Source organism: Calidris pugnax, unplaced genomic scaffold, assembly GCF_001431845.1.
Source record: "Calidris pugnax isolate Ruff unplaced genomic scaffold, ASM143184v1 scaffold32, whole genome shotgun sequence".
Classification (NCBI taxonomy): Eukaryota; Metazoa; Chordata; class Aves; order Charadriiformes; family Scolopacidae; genus Calidris; species Calidris pugnax.
The window spans coordinates 2,252,897-2,269,823 of record NW_015090783.1 but is presented as its reverse complement, the minus strand read 5'-3'; the positions used below and the strand labels follow the sequence as shown (position 1 = coordinate 2,269,823).

Genomic DNA, 16,927 nt, shown 5'->3' with positions numbered 1-16,927 from the left:
TTTTTTTGTCAAAAATAACAGCCCCCCCCCCCCCCCCCCAAAACAGGAGGAGGAATCCCTAGGTTTGCTTCCAAACCTGGGGTGAAGGACACCCCCCGCCCCGTCCTGCGGAGGAGAGGAAAACAGGAAATCTGTCCCTTTTGGCCTGAAATCAGCCCTGCAGAAGCTTCTCTGTATGAATGCTGAATATTTTGGTCTCGGCCGACGGAGGGCTCTGGGCAGCTGTGGATCTCACAGGGATTTTCCTCAGGGAGGTAATGCTGCTTCCCTGCAGTGCAGGGCTTCTGGTGCAGGAGTGTTTGGAAAGGCAGTGTCAGCTCCTGGAGCAGCGTCCTTGCTGCAGAGCTAACTCCTTTCAAGTTTCGGCTGAGAGTGGCCACTCTGCAAAATCATGTTTAAACTGCGCTCAGGAAGGGGCTCAGTGAGATGAAGCAGTTGTGGTTGATGGGTGACTGTGCTTGGGAGGATGTTGGGGACTCAGCAACCTGGGCTGAAGTCCTGAGGGAGAGGAGTTGGTTGTGGGGGGAGGAAATATGGGGCGGAAGGCTCCGTGGGTTGTTGGCAGATCTGGGGATGACAGCGGGTGAGGAAAATGCAGCTGCTCCGCAAGTGACTCAGGATGCTGGAAGCATCCGGGTGCTGACTCCTCTGCCTTACACCAGGCTGAGGGAAGGAGAAGATGTTGTCACAGCAGAATTTGGTGCCCGTTCCTCTTCCCCATTGCCCAGGTCAGTGGTGACACTTGACCCAGGGTGTCTGCAGCCAGGCTTACAGCGAATTATCCGTCACCTTCCTGGAGGGCCTGTGCTCTGGGAATTGTCCCCCTGCGTGTAGCACTCCAGGCTGTGGGTGTCAAACTGTCTGTTCTTGGGGAGACCTATTTAATCTTTTGCACAAGCAGCTTCTCGGCCTGGGCTGTAAAAAGGCACTTTGTTAGGGGCCTGCGGTGCTGTGGCTCTGCCTTCCCAGCCTCACCTGACCCTGCAGTGTCCCACAGGAACCTCTGCTACCCTTCCCAACAGCCATGTTTTGATTTGCTTGTATTCTTTTGCTTATTATACTGAATCCTGTGAAATACTCCTTCCTCCTCATCTGTCTTGTGTTTCGTATTGTTTAACTGTTTCTCTGTAAGAGGGCCAGCGGCTGAGCTGAGGTGAAGTAGAGCATCTCCATTGACTTCAGTGGGACCAGAGAGATTTACAGCAGATGTGGACTGGTCTGTAGTTTGTCTTTCCCCTTGTATCCATGTGTTTTCCGGCTCTGTGGATATTCATCAGCATTCCTATTTTGTTCAGAGTTTGCACAGGTCAGAGAAAAGTAGTTTTAAGATGCAAAAGCCAGCAGAAACAGCTTGGAATTTTCCTCTGGTTTTATTCTAATTCTTGCAGAAATGCCAGGTTTCAAGACAAAACCCCATTCCTGTAACAAAGCTTAAAAACTGTTGGATGTAGGATCTGGAAAAACAAATTCCATCAGACTGTGACAAGGGAAGGAGCTGCCTCTTGGCTCCACGTGAACAAGTGGTGGCCTGTACACCAGGTACGGCTGTAGCCGAGGACCAGCAGGGCTGTCAGTGCACCTGCCACACCTCACAGCAACCAGAAGTTTCTTGGTGAAAAGTGTGATTTCTCTCTGAGAGGTGAACCAAAAAGAATTTCCCTGACTGGGGCTGTAGCTTGCAACTGGAGAGACCAGTTTCATTCAGTCATGAGAAATCATACCAAGCACACTGGACCGTTCCTTACATTATTAAGACTGCAGTGCAGACTTGCATAAGCAAATGGCTTGCTTGTCACCCTTTACAGAGACAGCTTATGTTTGATATTGTTGTCCATATTGAGAGGTTGTTTTTGGAGTGGGAGTGTGGGAAAGAATACTGTTTGTAGGCAGAGCAGAGAGCAAAGTGTTCGTGCCGTAGCAGAGGGGATAATTTCTAGGAAATATACTCCCCCCTCAGATTCAGACTGAAATTTGCTGGTTCCCCGATCTCTTGAAGTCCATGTGAAGTTAAAAATTACCTGAAAAGAAGCACGCTAAGGTTGTTTCAGTATTAGCAATTTTCCAGTGGACTTGTTTAGACATTTAGAAAACTGGCATTTTTGGCTTTGTCTAGCTGGGTGTTTAGGTTCAGAGTGATGGTACGGTGTTCACAATCAGCCAATCTCCTCATCATCCCTACCCTTCTCATGTTGTTTGAGTTGCAGAGTGGTTTTGCTTCATGCTAACGTGATTAATTTTGGATAAAAGTAAACCAGTAGCTCTACTCCAGTTGTGAACCACTAGTGCTCCCTCTTTTAGTGGGAACACAAGGGTCCAAACCAAAGATTGGGCAGTTTTGAACCGTACCCTTGGTATAGACACTTAGCTGTCATGGGGGCCAGACTAAAACCTGGTCTGAAGTTGTCCCCACACACCCCATCTACATGTGATACACACGTACCAAATGCTTCCATCGTTTGATCCTTTCCTGTTGTGCCAAATAATTTCTAGTGTAGAAATAGCCTGTGTCTTACGCTAGAAAAAAAAAGAATGGTGGGGAGTCCAAGTGTCTGTCTTTTGTTTTTCCGTTTTAAAAAAAAATGGCAGGGGAGGTAGGAAGAGGAGACATAAAACATGACCGTTATCCACATGGAAAGATTAAATAGAACGAGAGTACTAGAGGAAAGGCCCAGAGTGTGACAGATCAAAAGAGCAAGGCCTCTGGCTGTTACGATAAAGAATGTCCTAGTTCTTGAGAACATATTTATGCGTGTGCGCATTGGATTTTTTTAAAAGGAAATAGTTTTATTCAAAGAAAGGTCTGTTTCTACCACAAGGGCTGTTTAAGGGGGAAATACTGGGTGAAAATATAACTTTCATGGGCAGTGCTATAAGGAATGTTTTGTGCAAATGAGAACGGGGTCCATTATTTTAAATTAAAAAATTTATTGGCAGGTTGGGGGAAATGGGGGCTGTCTGTTTTCGCTCTGGGTTGGCAACTCCTGTGGAGTTCAGTGTGTGGCTTGGCTGTGCAGCAGATCTACTTGTGTAGACATGCGTGTGGTATCCCATGAATGGCAAGGAGTTCTTGCTGAACTTAAGCCAAAGTGCGTAGAGGGCTAAGGAATCAAATATTCTTGTAGTCAGCTAAAACACTCCCAACTGTGATTCAGGCTGTGTTCAGATACTCGCTGCAGAAATGGCTGTGCCTGGTTGAAGATGTTACCACTCCCCTTGTGCTGGAAGATGCCTCACAATGTACGTTGGCAGAGCAGCTTACATGAACGTTTCTCGTGTGTTTTGTTGCAAAATTGTCTGGTTTAAGGACAGAAAAACTTACACCCTTTTCAGTTAAAATATTCCAGCCTGTTTGTCTCATACCACATGCCGTCAGGAATCAAAGTGCCATCATCTGAAGCAGATGAGGAATGTTCTCCAGTTGTGTGGCAGAGGCAGTAACCTCCAGCATTGAGCTCTATATACAAAGGTGATGACCACTAGCCATCTAAACAGCAATAGCCTTTATGTTGCAAGAACTTGAAGAATGAAGCTCTTCAAGGTCTTTCACAGTTTGAAGAGACTGTGAAATAGAGGTAGAAGCAGTGAGATTCCACAGACTATACTGTGGACCTTGGATAAACTCCAGGCTACAGGTATCCCTCTTATATGCTGTCTTGTTCATGTGTACAGAGTTTGTGAAATGGCAGGAGTTTACCTGGGCAGTTTTATAGGACCTTGTGAAGTACAGAGCAGTAAAGAAACATAAATCCAATGGGGTTGGCTCTTGACTTAGGTCTAAGTCAGTTCTACATGAGTAACTCAGTGAGTTTAATAACTATTCGTGATTTTACTTTGTGGTTTGTGAGAGTAAAACAGGGTGGCAGTGGAGCTGTGTAGATGCCATGGTGTCTGCAGGTGAGTACCCCACGTTCCTGCTCCCACTGCTTCCTTGCAGGGTGCACAGTAAGCTGCCGTGCCAGTTATTTTTCCACCAAGCCTCAGCAAAACAAATAAGAATTAAAACTTAGACCAGCAAATTGGTCTCACTGCTCAGGCTTGGAGACAGTAGCAGAGGAGCTGAAAGGATCCATACAAACCCCTCAGAAATTAATGGGAAGATTCCTGGTAAGTGGGAGTTTAGGCAAACAAAGATTGATTCTAGATCCTTTGTCTCCCAGGGTGTTAATTTGGGCTCAGAGAGACTATTGGAAGGAAGAGATTTTGACACAAAAATCTCATTTCTGTTTGCTGTATTGTTAAACACCCCCCTCAATTAAAAAAGATTAATATTGATTAACAAGAAAATCACTATATTTTTGTGGGGAAAAATGCTTCTGGCAATCTTCTGTTTGAATACAGGAATAAAAGACATTGTTGGCACAAGAATAAATGGGTATATAAAAGGTTTTGTGTACGTTTAATTAGGAAAGTGGAGGGAGGAAAGTGTGTATATTAATTTAGGTTTTAAACAGCAGTAAGCACTAAGACAATTTGGGATGTGATACAGGGTGTCACTTAAATTCAGTACCAAGCACACTCCCTTTTCGATTCTGTCAATTCTTAACTGTCTTGTCTCCATTGTCACTTTAACGTGAGAGAGCAAGCCTCAATTTAGATCCCCCCTCCTTTTTTTCTCTCTGGTGAATACCTAATCATCACACTGATTTTTTTGACTGGGTATTGACTGTGAGACTTGCTGCCCTAATTTCTCTTGCTACCTATAATAGCAATAGCTGGTGATTTAAAAAAAAAAAAAAAAATAATGCTTTTTTAAAATCTGAGATGGGATGTTCAGACATGCAGATATATTTTGGGTTAATTGAGTAATAGTCCTCCAAGACCCAGGGCTTCTCCTTGAAATTAACGTAGAAAGTGATAGGTCAAAAAGCTTAAGGTCCGTTACCCTGTGAGATACTAATACCCCCCCTGATGAATTTCATTTTCATGATTGCATCATCTTAAATTGAGGTGAAATCAAGGATTTTTCATTTTTTTCCCCCCTCCAGCTGAGTTTGACTGGCACAACTTCTGACATGGGTGTACGCAGGCTGGTACCGTGGCCAAGTCAAATCCTTTTCTTTGTTCTCTGGGCCTGCTGCTGCTGATAAAGTGGTCGGCGCATGGCATTATGTCTTATTACATTTTTGATGCAGACTGCAAAGAAACGGGTAAACTCACCATGGTTACCACGATCTGTCATTTGGCAGGGCACGCCGTACTCAGCGATGGCCTCTAGTGTCTGCAGCACAGCTCTGCATACGTGGTGGGTACAGGAGACAATACAGCACTCCCCGCTGCCGAAATCACGCAGCTCCGCTGCATACGTGGTGGGTACAGGAGACAATACAGCACTCCGAAATCACGCAGCTCCACTCATCGGGATGCTAATTTGGACAGGGAGCGATGCTCCAGCTCGGGCAGCAGGTCCTTACTCATAGTTGCCCTTCTGAAAGTTCCTGTTTGGTTTTGTCATTCCGTGTTGACTTGAGTCACTGCTGGACTCAGGCTCCCATGCTGGGACCAACTACCGCCCGGTGCAGCGCTGTGTGTCGCTGGCTTTCACAGCTGCGCTGTTTGGTTTTGTCATTCCGTGTTGACTTGAGTCACTGCTGGACTCAGGCTCCCATGCTGGGACCAACTACTGCCATGTGTCGCTGGCTTTCACATCTGCAAAACTTTTCCTGGACTTTTCCGTGGATTTCACTGCTTTGACTTGGCACAGCACGTTTCTAGTAGGGTTTTCTTTCTTACCTAGCTGTACCCTGCTGTGTTATTTCCTACAGACTGAGCATGTGTCATTGCTTAAATCTGAAACAATCACTGAATTATCTATATTATCATTAACTGCTGTGGTGGTGATAAATTGGTTTGTGTTTTGCGTGGGCTGTGGCTAAGGTTTGGTCGGTGGGTAAAGCAGGATCCCTAAGTCCCATCATTGCAGTCCTTGCCTTCATTCTGAACCCGTTTGGAGCTCCCAGGTCTTGTATGTGGCTGCTTGCAGTAACAGTTTGGGAACAAGTCTTTGCAGGATGGGTCTTTTTGTTTTATTGTACATGAGGAAAAACCGCTTCAGTCTTTCTCTGCTTAATTGAGGTAATTAAACCTTCCTACCTTGCAGCACAAGGGGCTCATTAATGTTTTTGAAGCATTTTGAAGTCCTTGGAGGAAAGACGCAGTTTACTGTTGTGTCACGTTTGATAACTGGTGAAATTTAGTCATCTGGACTTGGAAATATTGACTGAGTTGTACATACAGAAATCTTATGACCGTGTATGCATTTTGAGCTGATAATGTGAAGAGCTAATTGAGAGAATAGCTGACAACTGGGGTGTTCCTTCCCCGTGCCATACTCTATATGTGTGTTATTTAGTTTTTTGGGGGTTTTACTATGCTTTAGCAAAGACTGACAATTAGGTTCATGTGAAACCTTAGCGACACAAATGCAGATTGTAATGCCATAAAATTTAGCAGCTTAATTAAAGAGAAACCTTGCTTTTAGAAGTTGACCTAGTGATTTCATATTTGGTTAACTAGTAAAAATTAATAACATACACTTCTCTTGTAAAGATGACAACACCACAGTGATATCCTGTGATTAATTCTGAAGTGGAAATAGACTTCCCAACTGAGGACAAGAGTCTGTTCCACTATCTTCAGCATGGCTTTTCAGTGTGACTGCTCTTTCACAGTGTAACTGGCTCTTTCTTTTTGTAGTCAGGGGAAAACGTGAATTAAATCACTTGCAACTTTAAAACAAAGCTAGAGATTTACATAGTTCTGAGCCCCAGTGACTTTTAGCATCAGTTTAATTTAGATTTAAATGAAGGCTGGTAAATGAGATCTGTTCCTCATATGGAAGGCAGTTGGGAATTTTCAGCCAAGGAGTCTGTAAGGGGGGAGATTTTCTCAGACAGCAGGCAGGCTGTCTGTGCCCACAGGCAAAGTGGCAGCATCAGTGGGTGCAGGGGCACTTCAGCTGCAAGAGTGAACAGGTCGAATGGTGTAATACTCCCTTAGTCCTGAGTGAACAGTCCGTAACCAGCAGGTCCTCTAGCACTCTTGTGAAACAGGGAGCATAATTAAGGCCCCTAAGAAAAATCTAAAAGTTGTTTCTCAAACCCAAGTTCTTACTGTTGAAGATGAGAGGGAAGAAGTGTTTTGATTGCTCATTTCTGGGGCAGTTTGTCAACGATCACATTAGAGTCTGTTTCTGAACTCTCAGTTGACTCAAAACCCTGTAGATCTGAGTATAATCTTTCATAACTTTACCAAAAGTAACCATAACCCAAAGTGATGTTCTTTTCCCTTTGGTTTGCTTACATAACACAGTTTGACTGGCTAAAATCACTGGGTATCACACAAAGGGGAATAGAGGTAGCACTCTTCACCTCAGATGTCATACAATGAGCAGCAGATCTGATGTACCTCAACTGACTGTTCCCTAGGAATTTGGCATTGGCTGAAAATAGTACTGAGGGTAACTTGCATTGACCATGTGATGACACTTTGAGTTGCAAAATTACTTTCAGATAACTTGCACTGAAAAAGTAAAAATAGCACAGTACATTAGACTCATCTTTGTGGAATGTATATATGCAAAAATAGGGCTCCTTAATATTTACAGTTTGTCTAGGCAGAACAACCTGTCATGTTACACTCTGTTTCACTTTTAGGCAAACAATTTGCACTGATAATGTTGCAGGCTGTGCTATTTTCAAATGTACAGCAAATGTTAGAGAAGCATTAATTTAACCATTCTCTTCCTAGCAAATAGTGTGACTCTGACATGCCATTAGTGGGCTCAGACAAAGGTGAGGAGTCACAGCTTTAGAAAAAAAAGGCGATCTAAAATGTGTCCCAGTGTAACAGACTAATTAATCTTTAGATAATAACAGATTTTTTTTTTTCCTTTTCTCTTTGCAGCTGGGAGTGTTCACTCTCCCTCCACAAGCATGGCAACATCTGCGCAATACAGACAGCTTATAAATGACTACGGACCCCCATCTCTAGGCTATACACAAGGGATGCAGGTAGAGCTCTGTTGCTTGTTTTACTTTAATCAGATCCCTGACCCTACTTTTGCATAGTAGCATGGATTGTGGCCTGTAATCTGAGGTGTTCCTCCCTCCCACCAAGATCTGAAATCAAACCCAAATGGCAGACTGATTCATCGCACATGTCTTGGGATCAAATTAGACCAAGCAGTGCTGAGTGAGATTGGTTACTAATTAACTGTTAGTCCCATCCCTTCTGAGTCACAGTGAAAAACGTCTTGAGTTATGTTCTGATAGTAAGAGCTCTAACATATTTTAAAATTGTTAAAAGTTGAATATTTCTGTACTGTTTTTCATCAGCAAAATTACACTCTAAAATTTAGTGTCATGAGGAATGCGTCCTGTGGGCTGCTTCAGGAATCCGGTGGTAAACTTTCTGTGAAATGTATTTGACTTAACAGGATTTCTGTTATCATCTGGGCAGTTCTATGTATATCTGTTTCTCACTCTTCCCTGCCTACCTAACTTCTCCACAAAATACACACCTAAACATTGATGGAAGCAGAAAGAGAGTTAAATAGGCAGATCTCTGTTTTCTGTTTTGCAGGACTGTTTTAACGTCTGTTTCACGTAAGGTCCCAGTGTTGCAGCTGCATCCTCCCAGTTGATCCCACTTTTTGAAGGGCACGTAGCATTGTGTGGCAGCAACTGCAAAAAGAAAATCCTGTTTATATAAAAAAACCTGAAATTTTATTTTTTTAAAAAATGGCTTCCAGGGCTATTTCTGGTCCCCCATGAATGTCCAGTTGCTGTTTGTTGTAATTGTTTTGGTTTTAGCAGTATTTAATTGAGACTAATCTACTTTCTACTACAGGGTACCAGCAGCAGTCAAGTACCGCAAAGCAAATATGCAGAACTTCTAGCTATCATAGAAGAATTAGGAAAAGAGATTAGACCCACATACGCTGGGAGTAAAAGTGCGATGGAGAGGCTAAAAAGAGGTAATGTTTAAATTTATTAAAAAAAAATAATAATTGTGTCACATACACTTTGCTCACTGACTTCTTGTATACAGCTTCATGACAACTGTTTCCTTTGAAAGGAGACAGCTGTCTTGAGCTCATCATGAAAATAGGTGTATTAACAAGAGACTGAAACCTTGTGATACTCTATTCATGCTGTATTTGAGAGATAAACCAGTGACCAAATGTGTTTCATGTGCACAAGAGGAGTTTCACTTAATAATTCAAACCTTACTTTAGAAGCCCTAAGGTGTCTATTGGATATGTTCTTCTAGATTCCTGGTGACTGACTGACCCCTTCAATTCCCTTTTCTCCCCAGTCTCCAAAATACACAACTGAGCATTGTTTACTTTTTCTCATATATATCACCCATCTACTTGACCCAAGAGTCTTTACTAAAAGTGCATTTTGCTTAAAGAAATACTACGTTGTGGTAATTCACACTAAGGCTGGTGGAGAGAAGGTCTTAAAAAGGAAAGAGGAAAAAAAAAAGGAAAAAAGGCTGTCAGTGAAAGCTATTGAGACTGAGATGTCAAACATACACCTTCCTCCCCTCTGGAGTGCTGGGCTGCTTGGCTGCCATTACCTGCTGTCAAGTGGATGTCATTAAGAGTCCACTAGTAAGGGACACAGAAGCTTTTAGGCCTGGCTGATGAGGTCTCTCTAGCTTTGCTTTGTCAGCTAAAAGGGGTAATAAATGCCCTTTCCTTGCAGTGTAAAAGAAACCCCCGCATGCCCCACTGCTGACATCAACTTGACATTGTCCTCTGCAGGGGACGTGCAAGGGATATTTCTGAAGGAGCAGTGGGACATTCCACTGCTCCAGCTCCTGAAATGACCCTGAAAGGCCATCGACCACAGTTGTGCTAGCAGTTCTGCCCTTTGCCAGGATAATGTGGTTGCCTTTTCCTGCCTTTCCTCAGTCCTCGTGCTGAGTTTGGCTCTATGTGTTCAACCCTGAACGGGAACGTTACTGTAACAGACTAACTTCACCACCTTGCAAATCCCCCTTACGTTTACCCAAGACTACAAAGCTTTATTTAAGGCTCAACCATTATGGGAGAGTAATATATCTGCCATGACGTGCAATAAAATGACTAGTAGCTGTTCTGGGAAAGGATGCAATAAAGTCTGCTGATGAGTGGTAAGTGGAATCTGGCCCAGCTAAAATCAATGTTGCTGGAGCCTCTCTTTATTGCATTGCCTGAGTCAGTATTAATAGATCATGAATGGCAATAGGCTAATGGGGACAACTTGAGAGAGACTGGGAGAGACGCAGACGTTCTCTGAACCGAATGGTTCCGTTTGGGGAGGAAAAGTTGTTTTGCTGCTCCTTGCAGTGAGCGTTCATTTTGTTGGCTAAGGCAGGTTTAAGATTCAATGCTGCCACTGTGATTTGCCAGTGTTGCAAAGAATCCTAAATAAATACTTTTTGCTGCCATCTTTTGGTCACAGACATACCTCTCTTTCCATTTTGGGAGCCTAATGGCTGCAGGAGAATGTGCAAATGTGAGAGCAGAAGTGACTAAGGGTAGCCACGTGACTGCAGCCTCCATGGCCGCGTGGAGATTATTCCTGAATAAAGTCCCTGTCCCCAGCTCCACCCGCTCCTAAGCACAGGGGCTACTGACCTCTAAAATTGGCCAAATTCCCAGTGTTCTACATAATTCAGGCTAGTTCTGCTGCATAAACTGGGCGTCCTGCCACCAGATCCAGGTCTAATGCACCGCTTTGAGTAGGCGTTCCCACATCCCACAGCTGTGGGATGCAGCTTTACTCGTCTGTGTCAGTTTAACCCTCTGCAAAGCTTTGTGCTCATCAAGTCCCGAGTCATTACTTCTTGGATGTAAACTCTCTTGCTGTGATCTGGGCTAGCAGCCCTGTAGAAACAGAATCCATTATCTTCAAACTGAGATTAAACCTCATTTATTGCCTTATTGTCCTTTCTCCACCTTGTTAAGGAGCATGATCGAGAAGAGAAATCTCCTTCTATCTTGTCCTGTCAGTAAAATATAACCTCGTTTGTTGTAAGAAAAATCTGTCCGTCTCTCATTTTAAAATCTCTCTAAAGCTCTGTTCTCTCAGCATCTCTGTGAACATGAATCTAGATTTAGTTCCAGGATTAAGAATCAAGGTCCAGATTGCTGGAACTCAAGGCAACAGGACTCGTCGTGGAAAATTCCACATTATGTCTATCAGATGAGAGTAGATATGGCAGCGTGTAAAGTGGTGATGATTTACACTGGGAGCTGAGCCAGTGTTAGGAGGTAACTTTTTGCACACACCATAAAAATTTCTTCTTATCCTTACAAGACACACAACTTGTGTTTAAGCAGTATTATGAAGGCTTGAATTTTGATGCATCCTCTCAGAGGAGAATTATCCCAAGGCATTAAGACTCTTAGAGCTTGTTAAAATGACTCCCCAAATAACTTTGCATTTTCTTCACTCCACTGTAGCAAAATAACTCACAGGTAGGTAAGATGATTTTTTTTCTTCTTTTCTAATTAAGTCTCTGATTTAAATAGGCCTGAACTGTGCAATAAGATATACCTGTCACTGCAGACCTACACATCTTACCATGCTTTGATTCCTGGTTTAAATCCCTTTTCAGTTTATAATGCCAGGTTGAGAAAGCAAACTTGTTTAGCAGCAGCTGATGTTTGGGAAGCGAGGGATCTCTCCCTTTTCTGAGGCATGCCGTGGTAGCCTTGGCAACTCGGGACAGAAATACGTAAACGTTTCTCTGAACTGTCACTGCAAGTGTGACCTGAATGAGATGATTTAAAATCCATCCAATTCTTTTGCAGGCATTATTCATGCGAGAGGATTAGTTCGGGAATGCCTGGCTGAGACGGAACGAAATGCAAGATCCTAGCCCACTGATTCAGCTGCAAGATTTTCCATCTCTTAATGAAGAAAAAGTAACACTTCTTTTGACTCTTGAAACATTCAAGACAAATTCCTTTATTTTGAATGTTTTACCTTTCTTGTTTTGCCCTTACAAAAATGTATAGTTAAGAATGAGAAAACAAGGATTTTTCAACTTACTGAGGGTTTGCATTTTGTAAAGACGTTAAAACTCCCTAAAATGTTTCTAAAACATGAAAACTGAACTGCATGCAGAGGCTCTCTCCCAGGCTATATTTCAGTTCTCTTCTTATCCAGCCACACTCTCATTCTGTTGTTTTTTTTCTTTGACTGTATTCACTTAACCCCAAACTGTCAATCTTTCAAAGTTTGACATAAGCTCTAAGGATTTTTTTTTAATAAATGCAGAATAGCATGCTGTACCTAGTAGTCTGCTAAGTCACAAATTGTCATACAGCATAGACCCTGCTTAGAAATAACCTTCCCTTCCTCTTATTTTTCCTTTTTTGTTCGTTTGGCATAAACATTTGCATGACTGTTAGTGCTTTGAAGTCCATTTAAAGTGCATGAGTTATATGGAAAATAGGGAAACCTATTAAATAATAACAAGGTCCTGGAAAGCTAATTTCTACATTAAGGCTGGAGATTTCAGTTTAAAGTTTGCCAAAAAAAAAAAAAAGAAAATTCTGGATAAATTACTAAAACTGTTATTTGCATCTTTGTATGTATTTATTACTTGACGTAATAAAGCTTATTTTCATTAACAATTTGTATTAAAGCTATGTACAGTCACTTTAATCAGATTCATACTCCATGAACAAGAACTCTCAACAGATAAAGATTCAAGCTTCGTGCAGGAGGCTCAAGTTCAGGAACAGACAAAGGAAGGGGCCTGCAAATTGCTGGAGAGTTTCTGTCCATGATACAGTCGAGATGCAGTCGGTCTCTGTAAGAAGGTGGTATGGTTGCTAGTAGTCTCCATTGCTTTCAAAATACTGTGGAAGGTGAGAACTCGGTGGCAGCTGGTGAGGGGCTGTGCAAAAATTAAAGAGAAGTTCTGGTTTAGCAATTAAGAGCTCTTAACGGGATCAAAATAGGCAAGTACACTTCACTTGTGGCTCCAAAGTAACAGTAACAAAGGAAAAGCAGCTGCGTGTCTTTGCATAAAATGGGAAACTGTCAAAATGAGTGAAGATACCAAAATGCCCGAGCTTAACTGCAGAATAGCATAAACATAGTAAATGACTGTAATTCACTATTGTACAATCAAATCTGTATCCTAAGGAAGGCGGGATATCTGGGATATCCAATACATACGGAGCTATGGTTACTTGAAGAAAATACCATATTAAGAAGCAAAGTTATTTACTTCACAGCTTGAATGAACTGGATTCTGTTGCCTTGGGAGGCAGCTTCCAACACGTGTTGTTCTTTATCTGTAATGACCCAGTTCTACCTTTGAACTGGATGAACATGACTGAGCAGGAGTGCCTTCCCCCCAGTGCTCATCACCGCTCCAGGTAAGATTTGTAAAGCTTCTGTTTAAACTTCCTTCAGAACTGAGTAGGGCAGAGCATTTGTGCAGCTCACAGCTCCGAAGGAGGCAACCAGTGACTGGTGTCTCCTCTATCAGCATGTCCATGTGCCCCATCAGAACCAGTATCTAAACCTGGGCACTGTTTATAAAGGATTAGTATCAGTAGAGACATTGCCTGAGCAAGGATGGAAAGTTCTAACCTTTTAGGGCTGCTCTCTGTATGTACTGGAACTCCTACGAAGCATCATAAGGTATCATCTCTGCAGAAAGAAATCTATTGAATTTTTTTTTGTCTCCGTTAACAGTGGTGGAAAGTTTACAGTTCCTTTATAACAAGGATTGGTTTATCATATTGTGAACCTGGCAGAAGAACTGATTGTTAAATGTGATTAATAAGATGATGGCAGACAGCAGTAGGAATACATGACTGCTTTTATCACTTTGGTTTTACAGTAATAGCAGGTCACTGCTCAGTATTTCAGTTGTGCTTACAAAGCTCTACATCATCTGTTAGTTTGAAAACTGTGTTTAGGAATAATGACAGATGTTTCCCTTACCCTACTAGGGCAAGTCAGTATTTTACATGTTCATTTCTTATCCAGTTGTTGCATCTCTTTAAAATGCTTTTTCCTTTCTAGGTTTTCCCTTGCTCTTCTTTTTTTCTCCTGCTTCTTCTTCTCTGATGCTTTCTTCTCTTTAAAAACATCACTCTCTTCACCTTTGTAGAACAGATCAACTTTCTCCTGCAGGATTTCTCTGGCTATCTTTCGGTTCTGCTCCACTGATCTTGTTTGATGACACTGGAGAAATACAATAGGACATTTTTACTGGAACTTTAACCTGTTTATTCTTCTGCTTTCCCTTTCAGTCTACGTACTCCTGCCACTACAGTACAGACACTCCACCCCAGCCCCAAGCCAAGAGCATCCTCCTACCAAGAACTGCTGGGACTTTTGTATATTTTGGAGAGACTGCCAGATAATTATTTGCAACTGTAAGTTGTCAGACTGGGTTTTGCATTAGTCTTTGATTCTGCCAGTGAACAAGATTGCTTCCACATTACCTTGGAAAGCTTCTTCTGAGTTTAACTTAACTGTGTCTTCCCTTTGTGATAAGGCAGCAAAGATTAATTTCAAAGTATTAATCCACAAGAAGTAGGTAAGAGTAATGCTTAAAAAGAATGCAAAATGAATATGATCAACTTGTTAAGGAAGGCGTCGTAACTAACACACTAGAGAGATGAGAATGTGACAGCTGCCACTGAAATACAGCTACAATGAAGATAAGTTTAATTGAAAACTACATGTCAAAGCCAGGAAGATCAGCCACGACCCCAACTTTATTTACCTACTGATAGGCAAAACTGCTTCTTGCTGAGATTCTTTACAATACTTACAAACTCCTCCTCCATGACATTTGTACTGTGATTATGCTTTACTATGAAAGGAGACTTGGAAGACACGGTGCAATTTCTGACTTAATGAAATAAAATCTAATTACCTTCACTACAATCCCAGATGGAATATGCTTCAAGACAACACAGTTGTTTGTCTTATTTGTGGCTTGACCTCCTGGGCCATCACCTCTTACAAACTGTTCTTCTAATTCTGCCTCATTTAGTCCAAGGAGATTGAGAGAGTTCTTCTTTCCTGCTGCCTTAAGTAAGGGCACACTGGGCAGAGAAAACTGCTGCTTCCTCAAAATCCATGGTCTCCAAAACGGTGTTCGTACTTCTCTCAGTAAGAATGTAAAATGAAATAAACTGGGAACATTCATACGGAAATGAGGACACAGCTTCTCTGGAATGAAACCTGAAACAGAAGGGGGGAATGGAGTTTACCGTGAGAATCTTTGTTTTACGATGATCTAGTTCCACTGCACGGCTTGAGCCGTATTTTGATACTCAGATTTATTTCAAGGATATTTGAACTGGTTTCATAGGCATTTGCCTTGAAATATTTACCATTCTGAATGGGATTTCAGTTCTCATTGCAATGAGCTTTCTTAAAATAGTCAAGATTATTATTTTGTTGTTGAAAGGGATCTGGAAAACAGTAAATAAATTAGTACTCCTACCAACAGTTGGAAAATATTAAAGATATCCCCAAAAAAAGGAGGAGAAAGGCAGAGTGTTTCTATCTTGCAGTCAGACCTGTACCATCTGAGTGGGAAACCTCTGCTGACACACCAATTGTGCCCAAGTTGTGTCTTGCTGGCAACTGTACCTGCAATTCACATGTTGACATGTGCTTGAACTATATCTGGGGAGGAGAGACAAGGGTGCAGGAATCCTCTTCTGAGGTTGCCTTAAACAGTGCTCTGAACTATTAAAAAAAAAAAACTGGTGGAAGGAGCAGCAAATTTACATCATGAAACTGGCCTAAGAGCATCTGGGCTTCCCATCTTTGCTGGTTCACAGTCATGGACAACTGCAAAGAGGAGGTGGCGGGAAAACAAAACAATCCAAAAAAAAAGAGCAAGACTATGTGAAGCATTTCAGTGCCGTGGATATGGATATCAGAAACCAGATCTGGCAGAATGGAGCTTGAGGACTAAATAAGTCAGAATGCAAAGATGGATTTTTACCTGTAAGAGGGATGTGTGACTGCACAGTCAAGCCAGCTGACTGACGCTACACAGCAGAACTCCGGTACGTATGTTTACAGCTACAGACTGATTTAGGATTTTGAGTTCTGAGATGCTTTTTTAATGCCAGGTTAGTACAAGAAACAGTAATCCTTACCCTGAACATATTACATGATCTAGACTTGTCTTTTGACCTTGGTCCATTACAGTAGTTTTCCAAATTTGGGGTCAGGCTGTAGCGTGTGTAGGATTTGGCGAGTCATCTAATAGGGCAAATGTGGAAAACTCCTGTTTCAAATCAGAAGTATTTCTCTATGTTGGTCTCTATGTTGGTTAACAAGCGTGCCCATCCTGCTCTACTCCCAGAACTTTCTAAATGGTCTATAAAGATGAAGGGAAAAGAACCCAGGAGTAAGGAGACCACTGGGTTTTCAATTACTGCTTCACATGCTGGTATTTCCCCGGTCAAGTTATTAAAAAAGGCAGGAAAAGTACATATGGATATGTTATCCTGGTGGGGAATGAGGAATGGCAGGTCCTACTGCTGTCAAACGGCACGCTTCAATGAGGCATTAGGTGAGCAATGAAAACAATACATGCTGTGATGCTTGAAATATTTTATTTGATTCAGAAGAAAATACTTCGGCATGTGAAGATGGCAATCACTTGGCAATAAACATCCATAAAAGTGGGATGTAACTTGAAATAGTAACTTCTAAGAAAGCTTTTATTGGAAAGTAAAGACGTCCACTTGGTGGCACTAGAAGGTAGTAACGGGGGGAGGGTGAGGGGTTTAGCTGCAAAAAACACGCCGAAAAACATGAGCAGAACTTCTGCCTGGTCCTGAGGTGAGCCTTTACTCACCGGCAGGTCTAAACGGGGCACTGCCAGTTTGAAGCCAAGACTGACGGCTCCCCAAGCTGCCCAACCTCAATAA

At 42.3% G+C, this 16,927-nt stretch overlaps 2 protein-coding genes across 9 annotated transcripts in view; one reads left to right on the top strand and one right to left on the bottom strand.

Annotated features, from left to right (window-relative positions):
* The window catches only part of CDK2AP1 (cyclin-dependent kinase 2 associated protein 1), a 15,733-nt gene extending 3,088 nt beyond the window's left edge, over positions 1-12,645 (top strand). For 3 of the 4 annotated variants that reach the window (XM_014964191.1, XM_014964219.1, XM_014964209.1), the window contains exons 2-4: positions 7,903-8,009; positions 8,848-8,974; positions 11,807-12,645. In XM_014964191.1, the coding sequence (XP_014819677.1) occupies positions 7,903-8,009; positions 8,848-8,974; positions 11,807-11,874 (302 nt within the window). In that variant the 3' untranslated portion in view covers positions 11,875-12,645. Of the gene's footprint in view, positions 1-123; positions 255-7,902; positions 8,010-8,847; positions 8,975-11,806 lie in introns of those variants that run through there. The other variant, XM_014964199.1, reaches the window with a different exon arrangement.
* LOC106901453 (chromosome unknown open reading frame, human C12orf65) lies at positions 11,948-15,367 on the bottom strand. 5 transcript variants are annotated; one of them, XR_001414312.1, is made up of 4 exons: positions 14,905-15,367; positions 13,962-14,204; positions 13,605-13,664; positions 11,948-12,900 (listed from the first exon to the last, which is right to left on the bottom strand). XR_001414312.1 is itself a non-coding variant. In XM_014964252.1 (3 exons), the coding sequence occupies exons 1-2, from the start codon at positions 15,178-15,180 to the stop codon at positions 13,992-13,994; spliced, it is 489 nt and encodes a 162-aa protein (XP_014819738.1). In that variant the 5' UTR covers positions 15,181-15,367; the 3' UTR covers positions 11,948-13,664; positions 13,962-13,991. The 5 variants fall into 5 exon arrangements, 3 of the variants coding, with proteins under 3 accessions (XP_014819738.1, XP_014819718.1, XP_014819726.1); XR_001414311.1 differs by having other exon boundaries at positions 13,605-14,204; positions 14,905-15,362; XM_014964252.1 differs by having other exon boundaries at positions 11,948-13,664.
* Between the last annotated feature and the right edge of the window lie 1,560 nt (positions 15,368-16,927).